Source organism: Grampus griseus (genome assembly GCF_964374135.1).
Source record: "Grampus griseus genome assembly, chromosome: 3".
In the NCBI taxonomy this organism is placed as follows: Eukaryota; Metazoa; Chordata; class Mammalia; order Artiodactyla; family Delphinidae; genus Grampus; species Grampus griseus.
The window spans coordinates 93,211,080-93,229,303 of record NC_139019.1 but is presented as its reverse complement, the minus strand read 5'-3'; the positions used below and the strand labels follow the sequence as shown (position 1 = coordinate 93,229,303).

The following is an 18,224-nucleotide window of genomic DNA, read 5'->3' as shown; positions in this document are numbered from 1 at the left end:
CTTTTAAGAATGATTTTGAAATACCACTTTGGGATCAAGCTTTAATAACTTAATACACAAGGCTATGGAGAGGGAAATTCCTTTAATAGCACACCGGGGAAAGGTTTTGATTCTTTTCTTATTTAAAAAAGCATCTGCCAAAGATTCAACATAATAATAATAAAATTTATAATTTGGGGGGAAATTCCAGAATACTCACCATCACAGAGAAGCACTCTGCCAAAAACTGCTAAAGTTCCAATTATTCCAGTGTTAAATTAATTATCATCCTGGGTCTTACAATAGCTCTTAAAAGGCCAAACTTTAGTTTGATAGCTGATTGATTGCCTAGCACTAATGACAATTTCTTAACATATTTTGAAAAAATCATGCTTTCTACTGAAAATGCACCTAAGTTAAAGATTAACTTGCATTTTAAAATATTAACTTGTTCTTCAAAGGGAAGGTAAAATGAGTACTTGAAAACATTACCCATGTTTTTGTCCCTGGGGTTGACTGATTCAATATCCTAGAACAATAAATACCTTTTTTAGTGCACTTGCCTGACAATTATTCTTTCATAAAGATACATAAAACAAGCATTTCTGGCAAGTAAGAAGGATTCTATAAAACATTCAGCTTCACTATAATATCCCATTGGAGTTTTACAAGATCTCTTTAGGTTATGAAAATAAACAACATTCAAGATAACTTTGAAGATAAATTCCCTCTGAGTATCTTCAAATACAGTTGGCCCTTGAACAAGAAGGGGGTTAGGGATGCCCACCCTCCTTGTTGTTGAAAAGCCGAGTATAACTTACAGTGGGCCCTCCATAGCAGTGAATTCAATCAACCATGGATTGTGTAGTACTACAGAATTTACTACTGAAAAATATCTGCAATAAGTGGATCCAGGCAGTTCAAACTGGTGTTGATCAAGGGTCAACTGTATTGTTGATAGGAGGGCAGAGGTCAGTTAAAACGTTCTCATCCTAAGGAAGAGGGGAGAAGGTGTGTGTGGGTTTTTGAGTTCAGTGATAAAACCTGGGTTTAGGAACCCCAACTCTCCTTTAGAGTCATTTGCTTGTTTAGCTCCTTGTGTGCTCTGGTGGCTGGAAAGAGGAAGTGGTACATAAGACAGGTCATTAACAATGAGTCATCCTCAGGTTTAAATCTCCTTATTAGCAATGGTGCCAATGTGAGCGCACGCGTTTCAGAGACAGGAAGGGCAGCTCTGCCAATTCAAAGTGCTGATAGTTTAGAAAATGTAGGTGGAATTGTAGAGACAATATGAGTCGAATACTAGAAGGTCACAACAACTTTCAGCTATATTTGCCTGTACCTGGAAAAAAGCAGCTGTCTTATTTCTTCAGAAATTTTCTTGGGGAGAAGTGAAGGTCTGCTTAGGGCAATGGTGGGGAATTTAGCTTTAGGACTGAAAAGGCCCATCATCCCCTCCAGCTGCTCTGCACAAAACAGAAATTATGCTAAGAATTTAAAGATACGCTCTCTTCAGTGAGGCTTTATTTGATGAGATTCAATGAACATGCCAGAAAGTACCAAAAAACAAAAAGTAAGGTAAAAACCTCTTCAAGGTTATTATTTGATATTAAACACCTCATATCAAATTGTACAAGACATATAAAAGATCCTGAGATTTTTTTTTTTTCCTTATTCACACATGCAACACCAAGGAATGGCTCTAGTCTAGTTTTTCAGGGCTCCTACTTCTACTGGCAGGGTAAAAGTAATCCTTAAATGCAAAGACAGGAAGTAGCAGGAATATAATCATACTTTAGGTTTAGCCTTCTTTAATACCAGTCATTCTCTTACTATAAGCTCTGGCTAATTTATGGCTCTCTTTTGGAATATCTTCTGATTGAATTAACACGGTAGTGTTACTACCCTTCAGGGTGAAAACTACTGAACTCTGACAATTGACTGAGATGCCATGTGACCTTAAATCAAGACTCTTTGATACCTGGTAAATTTGATGATGACAATTATGAAGTGTTCTTATCCTAATGTGGTGTAAAAAAGTGATTACTGTTTTATTTTTGCTCCCTGAATAAAATTAAAAAAATTAACTGGTGTGATTTTTAAATTATTACAAAGTGGAAAACCTTTATGCATTGCTTTTGTTTATACAGAATTACTGATGGGATGGAAGAAGCTTAAATTGGTCATATCTGAAGTCACTTCACTTTTGTTGAGGAATACATAGTGGACTTGTTGAAATCTAGGGTTTACAGGTCACTATCAGTAGAGGACCACTTATCAGATAATAACCAGTATCCCTAGGACTGTGCAGATATTACTCCATATTTAAAAATAATTTATGCCAAAAAATGCAGTCATCCATACTCTAAATAGTTAAAGGGCCAACAGGAGATGTCATAATTTTACAAAAGTAGAGAAGCAAAAATTAAAAATGAATGATTTTCATTTTAATATAAGACTAGAGATACTCTTACTAATGAGGCTGTATTCTACTCTTGAAACAAACATATATACCCATAGGTAAGGAAAAATGATAGCATTCAGCTTGTGTTGTATCTTTTTTTTTTTTTGTGGTACGCGGGCCTCTCACTGTTGTGGCCTCTCCCGTTATGGGGCACTGGCTCCGGCCGCGCAGGCTCAGCGGCCATGGCTCACGGGCCCAGCCGCTCCGTGGCATGTGGGATCTTCCCGGACCGGGGCACGAACCCGTGTCCCCTGCATCAGCAGGCGGGCTCTCAACCACTGCGCCACCAGGGAAGCCCTTGTGTTGTATCTTTATGTACAGATATAAAATGGTAGATAGGGTAACTTTTTAAATGCTAAGCAAATCAATTACTTTATTATAAAGTTGGAGATACTGAGAAACTAGCTGGTACTGACAAAAAGCTAAGACACCATGATGTAACACTGTTATTTGCCTGCCTTCAACCAAAAGGATAAAGCCATTTAAACTTCATCCCAGAGTTTATTATGACATCCAAAACAATAAATCCTCAGCACCTCCTCAAAAAGTGGAAGGATAGGGGATCGGAATCAAGATGGTGGAGTAGTAGGACATGGAACTCATCTCTTCCCACAAATACATCAAGAATACATGTACAAATGGAAGATTTCTCACAGAACACCTACTGAACACTAGCAGAACACCTCAAACATCTGAAAGGACAAGAAAGATCTCCAAGTAATGGGGTAGGACGAAAGGGGCTGTGCAATTTAGGAAGCAGAGCTGAAATCTTTGCCCACGGCTATGCAAACTGCAGATTCACACCTCCGCAGCTGGCTTTGTAAATGCAGTGCCTGTGGAACATCTGAACGGACAACTGGTGCTCCCATGGCTGGGACGGGTCTGGCCTTAGCAGCTGTGGGCTTTGTGGGCACGTACACATGGGGGCTGGGCTGGGCCAGGGTCTGAGATGCCTCCATAGCTCCCACAGTGGGTCCAGGTGTGTGATGACTGCAGTCCTGGGACCTGACTTCAGCAGCCCTGTGCTGGTGGCTTTGTGAAAAACAAAGACTGAGAAGCACCAGGGCTGATAGTCAGCATACCCATGGTTACATAGGGGCCAAGGGCAGTGCTAACAACAGTGTGCTTTGTGAGCCTGCTTAATGGATGAAAGTGACATAGCAGAGTATGCTCACAGGTGAACAGGCCCAGTGGAGGAATACTCAGTGGCTTCTCTCCCCATGGGAGCACTCCAATCCCGCCCACCTCACCCTGCATATCAGAAATGCAGCTCAGAAATGGAGCTGGGGGCTTCTACTCCAACAACTAGGGAGCAGACTCTGCCCTGGACAGGTCAGTGACAGCCACAGAGCAAAGAGGAGGCCCTGCTCAATATCCAGTGCAGGCTCTGGTCACCACAACGTCAGTCACACCTCCTATCAAGGGGATAATGGCCAGAGTACACTCAGGAAAGAGGTGGCAGTCATCCATACTAAAAACAGCCTTCACACCGAAAAATATTAATGAGTTGACATGCAGGCTACACAGGGACGTTCCCACATAAAAATAGTCCTCCAAGACCACAGTAGATAATTGTTCTTCCTAAACTCATAGAGCAACAGAAATATAAGTAAAATGAAAGCAGAGAAACCACTCCCAATTAAAAGGTCGAGATAATTCCCCTGAAAGAACAAACAATGAAACAGCTCTCTTCAGTCTAATAGTCATCGAGTTCAAAAAGGAGATAATGAAAAATCTGAAGGAATTAAGAAAGGCTATTGACAGAAATGCAGATTACTGTAAAAAGGAACTAGAAACTATAAGGAGGAGCCAAGAAAAATTAGAGAATTCATTTGAAGAAACAAAAGCTGAACTAAAGGCTATGAATAGCAGAATGCATAATGCAGAAGAACAAATTAGTGATCTAGAAGATAGAATAATGGAAATCACCCAATCAGGACAGCAGACAGAAACCCAAATGAAAACAGAAAGAAAGCAGTATAGGAGACCTATGGGATAACATAGAGCATGCCAATCTACACATAATAGAGATCCCAGAAAGAGAATAGAGAATTGAAAATGTATTTGAAGAAATTATGGCTGAAAACTTCCCAAAACTAAAGAAGGAAACAGATATCCAGATACAGGAAGCACAGAGGGTCCTGAACAAGATAAACCCAAATAGACCTACACCAAGATATATTATAATAAAAATGGCAAAAGTTAAAGAGGATTCTAAAGGCAGCAAGAGAAAAACAAATAATTAATTGCAAGGCAACCCCCCATAAGGCTATTAGCGGATTTCTCTACAGAAATGATGCAGGCCAGAAGGGAGTAACAAGATATATTCAAAGTCCTAAAAGGGAAAAATCTGCAACCTAGGATACTCTACCCAGCAAGATTATCATTTAGAATAGATGGAGAAATAAAGAATTTTTTAGACAAGTAAAAACTAAAAGAATACAGCAATACTAAACCTACCCTAAAGAAAATATGGAAAGGTCTTCTTTAAATAGAAAAGTAGCAAGAATCTGTAGAAAAGAGAAAATCACAATTGGAAAGTAAATCACTTAAATAAGACAGTACACAGATTAAAAAAATCAAAAAAATTCTGTGAAAGCAATAACCACAATGAACAGAAAAAGGATGAAAATGAAGATCCAAAATAGGACATCAAAATCATAAAATGTGGGGGAAAAGAATAAGAAAATGTAGATTTTTTTTTTCTAGAATGTGTTTGAGGCTATATGACTACCAGTATAAAGCAAGTAGATATAGGAAGGGGTTATCATACTTAAACACAGCAACCACAAATCAAAAACATACAATAGAGTCACAAAAACCAAAAAGAAGAGAACATAAGCATAATACAAAAGAAAATCATTAAACTACAAAAGGAAAAACAAAAAGAAAAAGAAAGGGACAAAGAAGAAATACAAAATCAATGGAAAAACAAGGTTAAAATGGCAATAAATACATATCTATCAATAATTACCTTAAATGTCAATGGACTAAATGCTCCAATCAAAAGACACAGAGTGGTAGACTGGATAAAAAAACAAGATCCTACAATATGCTGCCTACAAGAGACACACTTTAGGGCAAAGCACAGATAAATTAAAAGTGAGGGGATGGAAAAAGATATTTCATGCAAATGGAAAGGACAAGAAAGTGGGGGGGGGGCACAATGCTTATATCAGACAAAATAGACTTTAAAACAAAGGCTATAAAGAAAGATAAAGAAGGACACTATATAATGATAAAAAGATCAATACAAGGAGAGAATATTACACTTGTCAATATATATGCACCCAATATACGTACACTCGAATACATAAAACAAATACTAACAGACATAAAGGGAGAAATTGACAGGAATACAATAATAGTAGGAGACTTTAACACCCCACTCACATCAAAAGATAGATATTCAACAGAGAAAATCAATAAGGCAACAGAGATCTTAAATGATACAACATAACAGTTAGACTTAATTAGGACATTACATCCAAAAAAAGCAGAATACACATTCTGTACAAGTGCACATGGAACATTCTCTAGGATTGACCACATACTTGGGCACAAAACAAGCCTCAGCAAATTGAAGAGTACAGAAATGACTTCAAGCATCTTTTCTGACCATAATGGCATGAAACTAGAAATCAACCACAGAAATGAGAAAAAAAACCAATTACATGGAGACTAAACAACATGCTACTATAAAACCAATGGGTCAATGATGAAATCAAAGAAGAAATTAAAAAATACCTTGAGGCAAATGACAATGAAAACACAACCATACAAAATCCATGGCATGCAGCAAAGGCAATTCTTAGAGGGAAGTTCATAGTAATACAGGTCTTCCTTAAGAAACAAGAAAAATCTCAAACAATCTAACCCATCTAAAAGAATTATAAAATGAATGATAAACAAAACCTAAAGTCAGCAGAAGGAAGGAGATAATAAAGATCAGCGAGGAAGTAAATAAAATAGAGATTTAAAAACTATAGAAGAAATTAATAAAACCAAGAGCTCGTTCTTTGAAACGGTAAGAAAATTTACAAACCTCTGGCTAGGCTCACCATGAAGAAAGAGAGATGACCTAAATAAATAAATAAAATAAGAAATCAAAGAGGAGAAATCACAACAGATACAGTAGAAATACAAAAAAACATGAGAATACTATGAACAATTATATGCCAACAAATTTGACAACTTCAAAAAAATAAACAACTTTCTAGAAACATACAGCCCACCAAAACTGAATCAAGAAGAAATAGATAACTTGAACAGACCAATCACTAGAAATGAAATCGAATCAGTAATAAAAAAACTCGCTACAAACAAAAGTTCAGGACCAGATGGTTTCACTGGGAAATTCTACCAAATATACAAAGAAAAACTTATACTGATTCCTTTCAAACTCTTCCAAAAGATTGAAGATGAAGGAATACTCCCAAAGACATTCTATGAAGCCAGGATTACCCTGACGCCAAAACCAGACAAAAACAGTAACAACAAAGAAAATTACAGGCCAATATCTTTGATGAATATAGATGCAACAATTCTGAACAAAATATTAGCAAAGTGAATCCAACAGCACATAAGAAATGTCATACACCACGACCAAGTGGGATTCATCCCAGGTTCACAAGGATGGTTCAACACACACAAATCGATCAATGTGATACACCACATCAACAAAAGAAAAGACAAAAACCACATGATCATCTCAACAAATGCAGAAAAAAACATTTGATAAAATTCAGCATCTATTCATGATAAAAACCCTTATGAAAGTGGGTATAGAGGGAACATATCTCAACATAAAAGCTATTTATGACAAACCCACAGGCAGTATAATACACAATGGTGAAAAGATGAAAGCCTTCCTGCTAAAATCTGGAACAAGACAAGGATACCCACTCTCACCACTTCTCTTCAACACTGTAGTGGAAGTCCTAGCCACAGCAATCAGACAAGAAAAAGAAATAAAAGTTATTCAGTTTCGTAGGGAAGAGGTAAAATTGTCATTATGCAGATAACATGATAATATATATAGAAAACCTTGAAGACTCCACACAAAAACTACTAAAACTGATAAGCTAATTCAGCAAGGTAGCAGGATACAACATTAACATACAGAAATTGGTTGCATTTCTTTACACTAATAATGAAATATAAGAAAGGGAATGCAAACTAGCAATCCCTTTTAAAATTGCACCAAAAAAAATACTTAGGAATAAATCTCACCAAGGACATGAAAGACTTATATGCTGAGAACTACACAGCATTAATACAGGAAATTAAAGATGATTCAAAGAAATGGAAAGCTATCCCATGCTCTTGGATTGAAAGAATTAATACTATTAAAATGAGCATACTACCCAAAGCAATCTACAGATTCAATGTGATCCCTATTAAATTACCCATGACATTTTTCACAGAAATAGAGCAAATAATTCTAAAATTTATATGGAATCATAAAAGACCCAGAATTGCCAAAGCAATCCCGAGGAAAAAGAACAAAGCTGGAGGCATAAACCTCCCAGACTTAAGATGATACTACAAGGCTATAGTAATCAAAACAGCAAGGTATTGGCACAGAAACAGACATACAGATAAATGGAACATAATAGAGAGCCCAGAAATAAACCTGCACACCTATAAATGATTAATCTTCAACAAAGGAGGCAAGAATATACAATGGAGAAAAGACAGTCTCTTCAGCAAGTGGTGTTGTGAAAGTTGGACAGCCCCATGTAAATCAATGAAGTTAGGACCCACGCTCACACCGTACACAAAAATAAACTCAAAATGGCTCAAAGACCTAAAATATAAGACAAGACACCATAAAACTCCTAGAAGAGAACATAGGCAAAACAGTCTCTGACATAAATTGTACCAATGTTTTCTTGGGTCAGCCTTCCAAGGCAAAAGACATAAAAACAAAAATAAGCAAATGGACCTAATCAAACTTACAAGCCATTGCACAGCAAAGGAAACTATAAACAAAATGAAAAAACCTACGGAATGGGAGAAAATATTTGAAAATGATGTCACCAACAAGGGCTTAATCTCCAAAAAAAACTAAACAACCCAATCAAAAAATGGGCAGAAGACCTAAATAGACATTTCTCCAAAGAAGACATACAGATGGCCAACAGGCACACGAAAAAGATGCTCAACATCACTAATTATTAGAGAAATGCAAATCAAAGCTACAATGAGGTACCACCTCACACCAGTCAGAATGGCCATTATTAAAAAGTCTACAAATAACAAATGCTGCAGAGGGTCTGGAGAAAACGGAACCCTCCTACATTGTTGGTGGGAATGTAAGTTGGTGCAGCCACTATGGAAAACAGTATGGAAGTTCCTCAGAAAACTAAAAGTAGAGTTGCCATATGATCCAGCAATCCCACTCCTGGGCATATAACCAGACAAAACTATAATTCAAAAAGATACAAGTACCCCTAGGTTCATAGCAGCACTATTTACAATAGCAAAGACATGGAAACAACCTAAATGTCCATCAACAGATGAATGGATAAAGAAGATGTGGTATATATATATACACACACACACACACACACACAATGGAATACTACTAAGCCATAAAGAAGAATGAAATAATGCCATTTGCAGCAACATGGATGGACCTAGAGATTATCATACTAAGCAAAGTGAGTCAGAAAGAAAAAGACAAGTACCATATGATACCACATGTGGAATCTAAGATACCACACAAATCAACATATCTATAAAACAAAAACCGACTCACAGACATAGAGAACGAACTTTTGGTTGCCAAGGCGGGTGGGATAGGGGAGGGAAGAATTGGGAGTTTGGGATTAGTAGAGGCAAACTATTATATATAGGATCGGTAAACAACAAGATTCTACTGTATAACATAGGGAACTATACTATATTCAATATCCTGTGACAAACCATAAAGGAAAAAGAATATGAAAAAATATATATTATGTATAACTGAGTCACTGTGCTGTACAGAAGAAATTAATACAACGTTGTAAAACAACTATATTTCAATAACATTTTTTAAAAAAGAGGAAGGATAGAAGAATAAGGAAAAAGTAAGTAATTGCAACCATTATAGTTTTCTCTTGAAGGGTAATGAGGGACCTTGTCTATTAGGCAATCCTATGATCTTAGGTTTTTAAAATAATACCCAGGGGAAAGGAAGAGATCTTTGTCTCTTAAGCTCTAATATTAGTTAGGTCTTGGTAAAAGAAAAATTTCTACTTGACTTGTTTGATCTATCACAATGGAATTCTTGTTCAGGCATTTCAGTATATGAAGTCCACTTGTTTTAGTATTTTCATAATCATCTATGTATAGCATTGTAAACACAACCTAAAACTCATTTAAAAAGCTTTGCATGATTGTCTTGGATTTACAATTTACATTTCAGGCAAGGAGAAGTTATTTTTTGATAAGACCATTTGTTTCTCTCTTAGAAATATTCTGGAAAACTCTCTCTCCTCATGGTTTAACAATATATTTCTGCCAAGACCATGGCTGAAATGTCCTAAATCTTAATGTCCTTGGCTCCCAAAAATATAACTCATGACATAAATTAAGCTATTTAAAAATTTTAAATTACATTTTAATTTTGAGTTTTTACCAATGAAATGTGAACATCTAAGATGATCCTATGACATAATTCATTAGCTTTATGAAGAAATAATGCAGTGCTAATTTCTTGATGTCTACATTTTTGAAATAGGAAAGCTTTGTAGGTATTAGCATTCAGATCAACTGTATTTTTCTTCAAAGTGAAAAAAAAAAAACACATAAAGGTATAAATTCTATCAAAATTTCCTAAACACAAGAACAAGAAAATTGAAATATAAAAGAACATAAAGAATCATAGTACTTCAGAGACAATACACAAGATGATTCAGGGATGACCCTGTGCTCTCCCAGGAGTATTGTGAATTGCGTTTCTTTTTCACAATTTATTAAAGGCCAGAGAGATGACTCATGAGAAATGTGACAATATGTATTTTACCTAAACATGCATTGCAAAAGTCCCAGGGAGAATAGGCTGGAAAAAGATAGAAAAAAAAAAAAGGAAAAAGAAAAAAAAAAAGCCTGAAATTTTTTTAAAAAAGTCATATCTAGCTTAGACAATCCCAAAGTAACAAACGGGTATTTAAACTTCCTGATATCAAAAGCAAAAAAAAAAAAAAAAAAAAAAAAAAAAATTGTCTCACAAAAGAGAAACACAGTTCATCTAAAGGAAACTAACCTTTTCTATAGACTCTGAAAAAAATTTATGTCTTAGGAAACTATATTCGTCAGCCACTCTCTGTAATAGTTTCTAGGTAACTGCAATACATAGGCTCTTCATCCCCAGGAAATTTACATGGGATATAACCAATTCCCAGAAGCTCACCCCCAGAAGACTGCTCTGTGGCCTGCCTCTGTGGGAATTTATTTGGCCGATGGATAGAGACAATGCAACTCTACACAGTATTTCAATTAGGCTAGTCAAAGAGCACCCAATTTCTCTATATGCAAGTAAACAATTTTTGATTGGGTCAATTAAGAAATGTCTGTTCCTTAAGAGGGAGATGGAATGGAGCTCCTCAGCTTAAGGACAGAGGGACTGTTTTCACCATGAGCTTAGAGGACAGCAGTGAAGTCACTGTAAATTTCACTGCATATAACATTTTTGTGTCCATATAGATTAAAAGTGGCTTATAAAATATTTTCTAAAAATAAACTAGGATCACCAGTGACATCTAAGCAAGGAAGTAGTTCAATGAACTAAATATAAAATTTGTGCCATCAGATGAGATTTTGCAGGAGCTGTTCTTGAGACATTAGGGACAGAGAAAAAAATCAAGGAAAGATAAAAGTATTACAAGATCCAGGCAAGGTTAACCTCAAACTTGGCTCTGATCCATGGCAAATGAAGAGGTTTGCATAAACCCTGAGTCATACCTGATTCAAGAATAAAAGGGAGGTATCTTGCCAAAAAGCAAAACCAAGGAAATTGTTTCTAAGAAGCATAAGGGGAAAGACTCTGCAATTACCAGTTCTGTGTTTATAAATAGCATCATTCATGTCCCTTGTGGGCTTGTTATGGGCCCTCCAAAAATACATCCATGCAAATTTTATTTCCCAAAGCATTATACTATATAATAAAATGCTATCTTTTGAGGAAAAAGGAAGTGATCCAAGAGTAAACATAAAGGACCATACCAATTTTAATGAAAAAAAAATCACTAAAATTCACAAAACTGTACTTTTCTTTTACAAGCAAACAATGTTACATTATGACCCCACATTATATTTTCCACGAATGGTCATCTTGTTACTATTGTAACCTTAAAATTAGCCCCCCAGGTTTTATTTTCACATCTAGCTATTCAGTGCTACTAAGTGGGAGAAGAATGTTCCCACTCTATGTATGTCATGGGCACTCAGTCCTTCCAGCTAGTTCTGACTCTTGGAACAATCTTCCTAGGCAGCTGCTACAAGGGTACACACTGCCCTGGCTACCATTCAAAGGCCCTCGCATGGGGAGCCTGTTCCTCTCCTGCCAACTTGTGGGTGGACACAATGAAGGCGTTGGGCAGAGATGCCTAACTTCAGACATTCTGGGAATTTCCTGACTAAGGAGCTTCCAGTACTAGTTCACATCCTTCTGCAGGCAGGAACCAAACAAGTATCAGGATAATGCTCTTTGCTGTAATCCAATGATAAAAAGAAGATAAGAACCTATGTCACTAAAAGTGGTGCATCTGGCTTAGACATTTCAAAGTTCACACCACATAATAATAAATTTTAGACAATTTGCTAGCCTTTCATTTTCAGACATCTAAAACAAACGGTACACACCAACCCTGGCCACATCATAGTGTGTAAGGGGCAAGGAACATGTCTCAGCCTGCTAGGTGTCCCAGAAGAGTGACACATCACCACAGGCAGCAAACCTCACTCAAGAGATCCCCAAGATCTGGCCTCCCACCCCCAGCCTCATGCCACTTTTCCTCTTTACTCTGTACACTCCTGGCCTGGTGGCCTTACATCAACGTACCAAGCTCCTCCTTGCCTCACTCTCTTCAAATAAATTATTTCCTCTTCCTGGAATGCCCTGCCTTCCCCCCACTTTGCCTGGCTACCTACCCTTCCCACCTCAGTTTAAAAGTCAACTTTCCAGGAATTTATTTCTCTTAGTAGATCCCATTCTTCTCCCTCAGTCCCCCCGAATCTGATCAGAAATCTTACTTCCTCACATACTTGTCACAAATGTAAATAACAATGATTTGTTAATTATTTTAAAAAGTAGGCATTCCCCTGTAAGCTCCATGAAGGCAGGACAGAGACAGTTCATCCCTTTCCTGCTATATTCTCAGTTGCTAGGCCAGCGCCATAATCGGCACTCAAGTATTTGTTAAAGTGATAAATATTATCTTATTACATAATTGGAAAAAAAATGTAATTCTTCAACCGTTCAACACATTGCAAGATAGTTATTATGGTCCACATTTTACAGATGAGAGAAGTACATTTCAGAGAAGAGGATTTCACTCAAGTTCACATGGCTAATAGGAAATGGCAGAACTCAGACTTAAACAAAGAACTTCCGACCTTGAAGCTGAAGCTCTAAGATCAGATTTGCTCATCAAATTAGCACACAGCCCACAAAGAGCATTCTAGCAGCACTCTGTCCTCAATGGAGCTTCACAATGAAGAGAATTACGATGAGAACTGTTGATGTTCTCTCTGAACAGAGAACTGATTTATTGATGCTGCCTTCCTGATGTTTGGAAATTGAAGTAGCATACTATGACTTATGCACATGGATGGAATGGTCTAAAGTACTTTCTTGAGTGTTCATCAAAGAGACAGAAAGTGAAAAGACACTTACCATAATTCCAGTGAGCAAACAGACTCCTTTCCCACAGTATGTGTTAGGTACCATGTCACCATAACCAATGGAGAGAAAAGTTATTGATATCAACCACATTGCTCCAAGGAAGTTGCTAGTAACATCCTGTTGATCATGGTACCTGAAAAATAGCAAACAAAGCCAGTCCTTCATAATTAATCTAGAGTAGGGCTTCCAAGGGCAGTTTGATTCAATACAGTGAATTTACTAATAGCGTCTATAAAATGCTGTATTTAGAGGTTTTCAAAGCTCATTATTATAAATAAAATTGGAGTTCTACCTAAGCAATCTGAAAGACATCAGAATTTCTCAACTTTAAAAATAATCTGAAAGAGAAACTGTAAAATATAAAAATTGCTTTTCTCACTGGTTTAAGTTGATTAACGCACATTTATCTTTGAATCCTGCTTTGGCCTTGCTCACATCTCATCCTTCCTTGATGCCCACTGATGTGCCCAGCTGGTGGAACAATATGCAGTGCCCCGATCTCCCTCCTCACCTTTGTACCAAAAGGAGCCTCGGTGTTCCCTTTGCTACCTTTATTTCTTATTGGGCCAACTCCTAGTCATCTTTCAAAATAAGTTCAGGTGGGAGCCTCTTCTATCTACGCTCCTCCCAGCCCATTTCTGGGGCTCCCTCAGTACCCCATATATTCCTCCATCACAGGACTACATTGTAACTGTCTACCTGGAGGTCCTGTACTAGCCATCCTCCTTGAAGATGGAAAATGTACCTTTGATTGCATAATCCATGCCCAGAACTGGAGCTTAATATAAGTTATTACCTCACCAGATACACACAAAGAGTTTATAGTCAAAAAGAGGGAGAGGGATGCAGTTTATCCTCATTATTCTATGAGGTGTCAAATTTTTCTAATGAGAAGAAGGATTTTTATATCAGAAACAGATATAAAATTTTGCTTGAATTATCAATGTGAAACAGTAACCCTGGCCCATCGTGGGGCACTATTATCCACCATGCATACAACTGTGAGGCCATGCAAGTTGTTACTTTAGAGAAACTTGCCCTGGATGCATGCTCTGTGTAGTCATGGGGCAGAGTAGCCCTCCTCCATGGCAGTCACACCCCAGACTCTCTCTGGTCACTAGAAACATTCCCTGCTCTTCATCCAACTTCTGTAAGGACCACCCTTTCTTCCCAGCTCCCAGATACCACTGGGGATGGCTTTCCCTTCCTTATTTCTTGCTCTCCAAAGCATGCTGATAATCCCCTAGCTTGCACTCACTCAGTCCTGCCTTTCAGCTCGACGATATGTCTGTGTAGCCAGAGCTGTGGAGGCAAGGAGGCTGCCCCATGACCCGAGCCCCAGGATTGATCCCATATACAACCTACATTGGGCCAGTGCATTCTCTCCCTCTTTTTTTTTCTGTTCTTCATATCATTCCAAGGCTTCTGCATCTATAGCCCAAAGTGCAGGAAGTTTATAGAGTATAAGCTTTCCTCTGCAGTATCATACCTCTGAAGGGGAGACTGTGGATCTTGCCTCTGTCTTTGGATACAGAAAGACCTATGCTTAACACTTTGGTACCTTTGTTTTCTAACAAAGAAGAGAGAACTAAGAAATGGTATTTTTTGCTACTTTGGTCTAGGGAAAGAGAAACCTCTGCCTGGAGTGAGTGGAACCCCAGAGTAAGGAAGAGTGACGGCATCACCGTATCTTCAAAAAGAAAATGGAAGGGCACACACACAGGCAGCCAGCCCTGCTGAGGGGCATCCTGTGATTCCCTGGTGATGGGAGGGCAGCAACCTCCACCATTCTACCCCAGGGAACTGCCACTATGACTTAGATGCAGAGTCCCCTCTTCCCAGGATGGCTGGGTGGAGAGGCTGTCATTGCCAAAAGGAAGGTCAAGATGTACTCGTATTACTCAGCCTTAAAAAAAGAATGAAATAATGCCATTTGGAGCAACATGGATGGACCCAGAGATTCTCATACTAAGTGAAGTAAGTCAGAGGAAGACAAATATCATCTGATATCACTTATATGTGGAATCTAAGAAAATGATACAAATGAACTTATTTACAAAAAAACCAGACATAGAAAACAAATTTATGGTTAACAAAGGGGAGGGGTAAATTAAGAGTTTGGGATTAACAGATATACACTAATATACATAAAATAAATAAACAACAAGGACCTATTGTATACTACAGGGTACTATATTCAATATCTTGTAATAACCTATAATGGAAAAGAATCTGAAAAAGAATCTAGATATGTGTGTATATATATATGAAAAGAATATATATTTATCTGAATCACTTCGCTGTACACCTGAAACTAACAAAACATTGTAAATCAACTATAATTTAAAAACAAGATCAATTCCTAGCTTTTAAGGAAGCCAGATGAGTGCATTTCCTCTGAGAAACTGTTAAATAACATGCACATAGGATTAGGGTGACACGATCCATGCTGTAGTTCGGCTACAACATGAGCTACCAGGCTCTGTGGACTGCTCGGGGAGCCTGCTATGCCTGTGTGATGAGGCTTCCATGGGGCCATGTGGTTTTTATTTCAAACAAGACCCTTAGAAGTAAGCTTTGGATGAATAACCCACTCATGGTATTGGGGCTTTCTATGAATAGTCCTCATCAAGCAGTTGCCTGAAACAGGGAATACATTACCCTGGTGTGGGTGTGGGCTACGTGAGAGAGGGGAGGCAAAAGTTTCATGGCCTATTCAACCTTTAATTGTGAGACAAAGTTTCTTCTTAACAAATCATGATTTACACAAAGATTTGATACGTATAAGAGCCAATGGCCCTAATTCCCTGGTGCATATGAAATATGTGTTGAGCCCTCACTATGTGTTCAACACTTGACTTTCATTTTCTCATTTTACATTGATGTTTTAAGACATGGACAACCTTTCTGGCTGAAAAAACTATACTCTTCACCCTTTCTATATCAACAAAGTGTCCTCAATCACTACCCACTTAGAAAATGTGACCACGTCTGAGTGATAACCTCAAGTTATTGCTACATCGCTAGTGACCAGAACACATCTCTAGGCACATGGTGTTCCTTTGGTAGAGCAACTACAAAGAGGAGTTTGAGATTTCATATTGTAAACAAAGGTCTTTAAAGGGGCACCTTCACTGCTGGTGCCCACAGGTAAATCTTCTCAACTTTGGCAAGGGTGTGAAAGTCTTTCTCATCTGTTCTTCCTGAAGCACTTTGATTTGGTTTTCAAAGTTTAGAGCAGTAAATGACTTTGAAAGTTACAATAAAAAGCATTCACTGACTCTCCTTTAGTTACCTACATTTGATAAGTACACAAGTTTTAAATACAATTTAAATACAAATTGCTTCCATCCTCATTAAACTCTTCACCATTCTCAAGTATTATGCCATTATATCATTCAGTTATTATTTGTTATATGTTATGCATGTTATATTGGGTCAGATACTGTAAAGCTGTATTGAAGGGCCTAATTAGAAACAAATATCTTTCTAGGAGTTGGTATTTAAGGGCTTGGGGTTCAATGGTAAATTATCTTTTTTGCTTAATAAATAATTAACCTACCTGAAAAATGGCTCAGAATGGAAAAATAACATTTCATACTCATGTTTTTGTTACATTCAGGTATACTTAGTCATGACTAGTCAAGAAGAGGCAGGTAATTAGGACCACATTACCTACTATTAGAACAATAAAGGGTTCTTTCTTGGCAACTCAGAAACAAATATTAGACTTATCAACAGGATGACGTTTTCACTTAGAACACTTCCAGGTTTTGAATTTGTGCCAGAGTCACACCACTGCGAATGATTAGTATATACAATTTAAATGGTTAAAAATTTTCAAAACGTTTCTTACAGTTTAAGTTCACGTCACAAACTTACTCAGACAATTCCAACCTTCTCCACAAGGGGAGCTATTCTGGGAAAGACTTGAAGAAATAACTTACATGGCAAAATTCAAATTCTAATGAATATGAATGCTTGTTTAATTAAAATATATTAAAGAAGATTAAAATTAGTGTAAGGAATGCCTAATGATCGCAAGCTTTTTAAAAAAAGGACTTTAGCGTTTAGGGAGAGGACTTATTGCTGTTTTACAGCATTGCATGTTTTAGAGACTTAAAGATTGTAAGATCAGCTTTAATGTTTTAAAAGAAGTAAAACGTTCCTTTTCTTAGTTTCCATTAATTTCTTCATTCATTCTTGACTGTGGGTATACCACTGTTTCTTAAATCACAAATATGGCAGCTTTCCATAATATTTGTTTAAATTCACAAGGGTGATCTTTCCAAGAGCATTACTGAATTCTTCCCACTCAATGAAGCAGTCTCTGCCCATCACTCCTGCCTCTCTCACAGCACCATTCCATAAGTAATAGGAGCTCTGGCCACAGTAATAGCTGGCAGTTATGCCATCCTCTTCACCAGCTCTTTCTCTACAGGTACATTTCCTTCTGACTAAAATCACCCTCCCCCACCTTCCTAACCCTGATTTGTACTTTGAGAATCTGCTCATAACTCCCCTTTTCCAGACTCCACATAGCATTTTTAGCATGGTACTCTAGGCTGGACCATAGGTCCTTTCTCTGTATCCTGGGAGCCTCTTATAGATATCTCTCATGCCATCAGTCAATGTCAACATGGGTCATAACACATATAATGTATACTTTGCTTATCAAACATGCCCCGAGAATCTAAATTATAAAGCATTTGAGCACAAAGATTATGCCTTACTCATTGTTTTATCTTCACTTAGAAGAACAGAGCAGGGAATTGGTGTTTATTGAATTAATTAATATGACAATATGAAACATTTTTTCTCAAACTGACTGGCCCTTGGCCACATGTTAGGCCTTCAGGATCACAAATATAGAAGTACAAAAAAGGG

At 37.4% G+C, this 18,224-nt stretch overlaps 1 protein-coding gene across 1 annotated transcript in view; it reads right to left on the bottom strand.

Moving 5' to 3' along the window:
- KCNN2 (potassium calcium-activated channel subfamily N member 2) overlaps positions 1 to 18,224 on the bottom strand; it is a gene marked incomplete at its 5' end in the record, with an annotated part of 183,692 nt that overhangs the window by 31,819 nt on the left and 133,649 nt on the right. Inside the window, one exon of the mRNA XM_082652031.1 lies at positions 13,329 to 13,470. Coding sequence (XP_082508157.1) covers positions 13,329 to 13,470 — 142 coding nt within the window. The remainder of the gene's footprint in view (positions 1 to 13,328; positions 13,471 to 18,224) is intronic.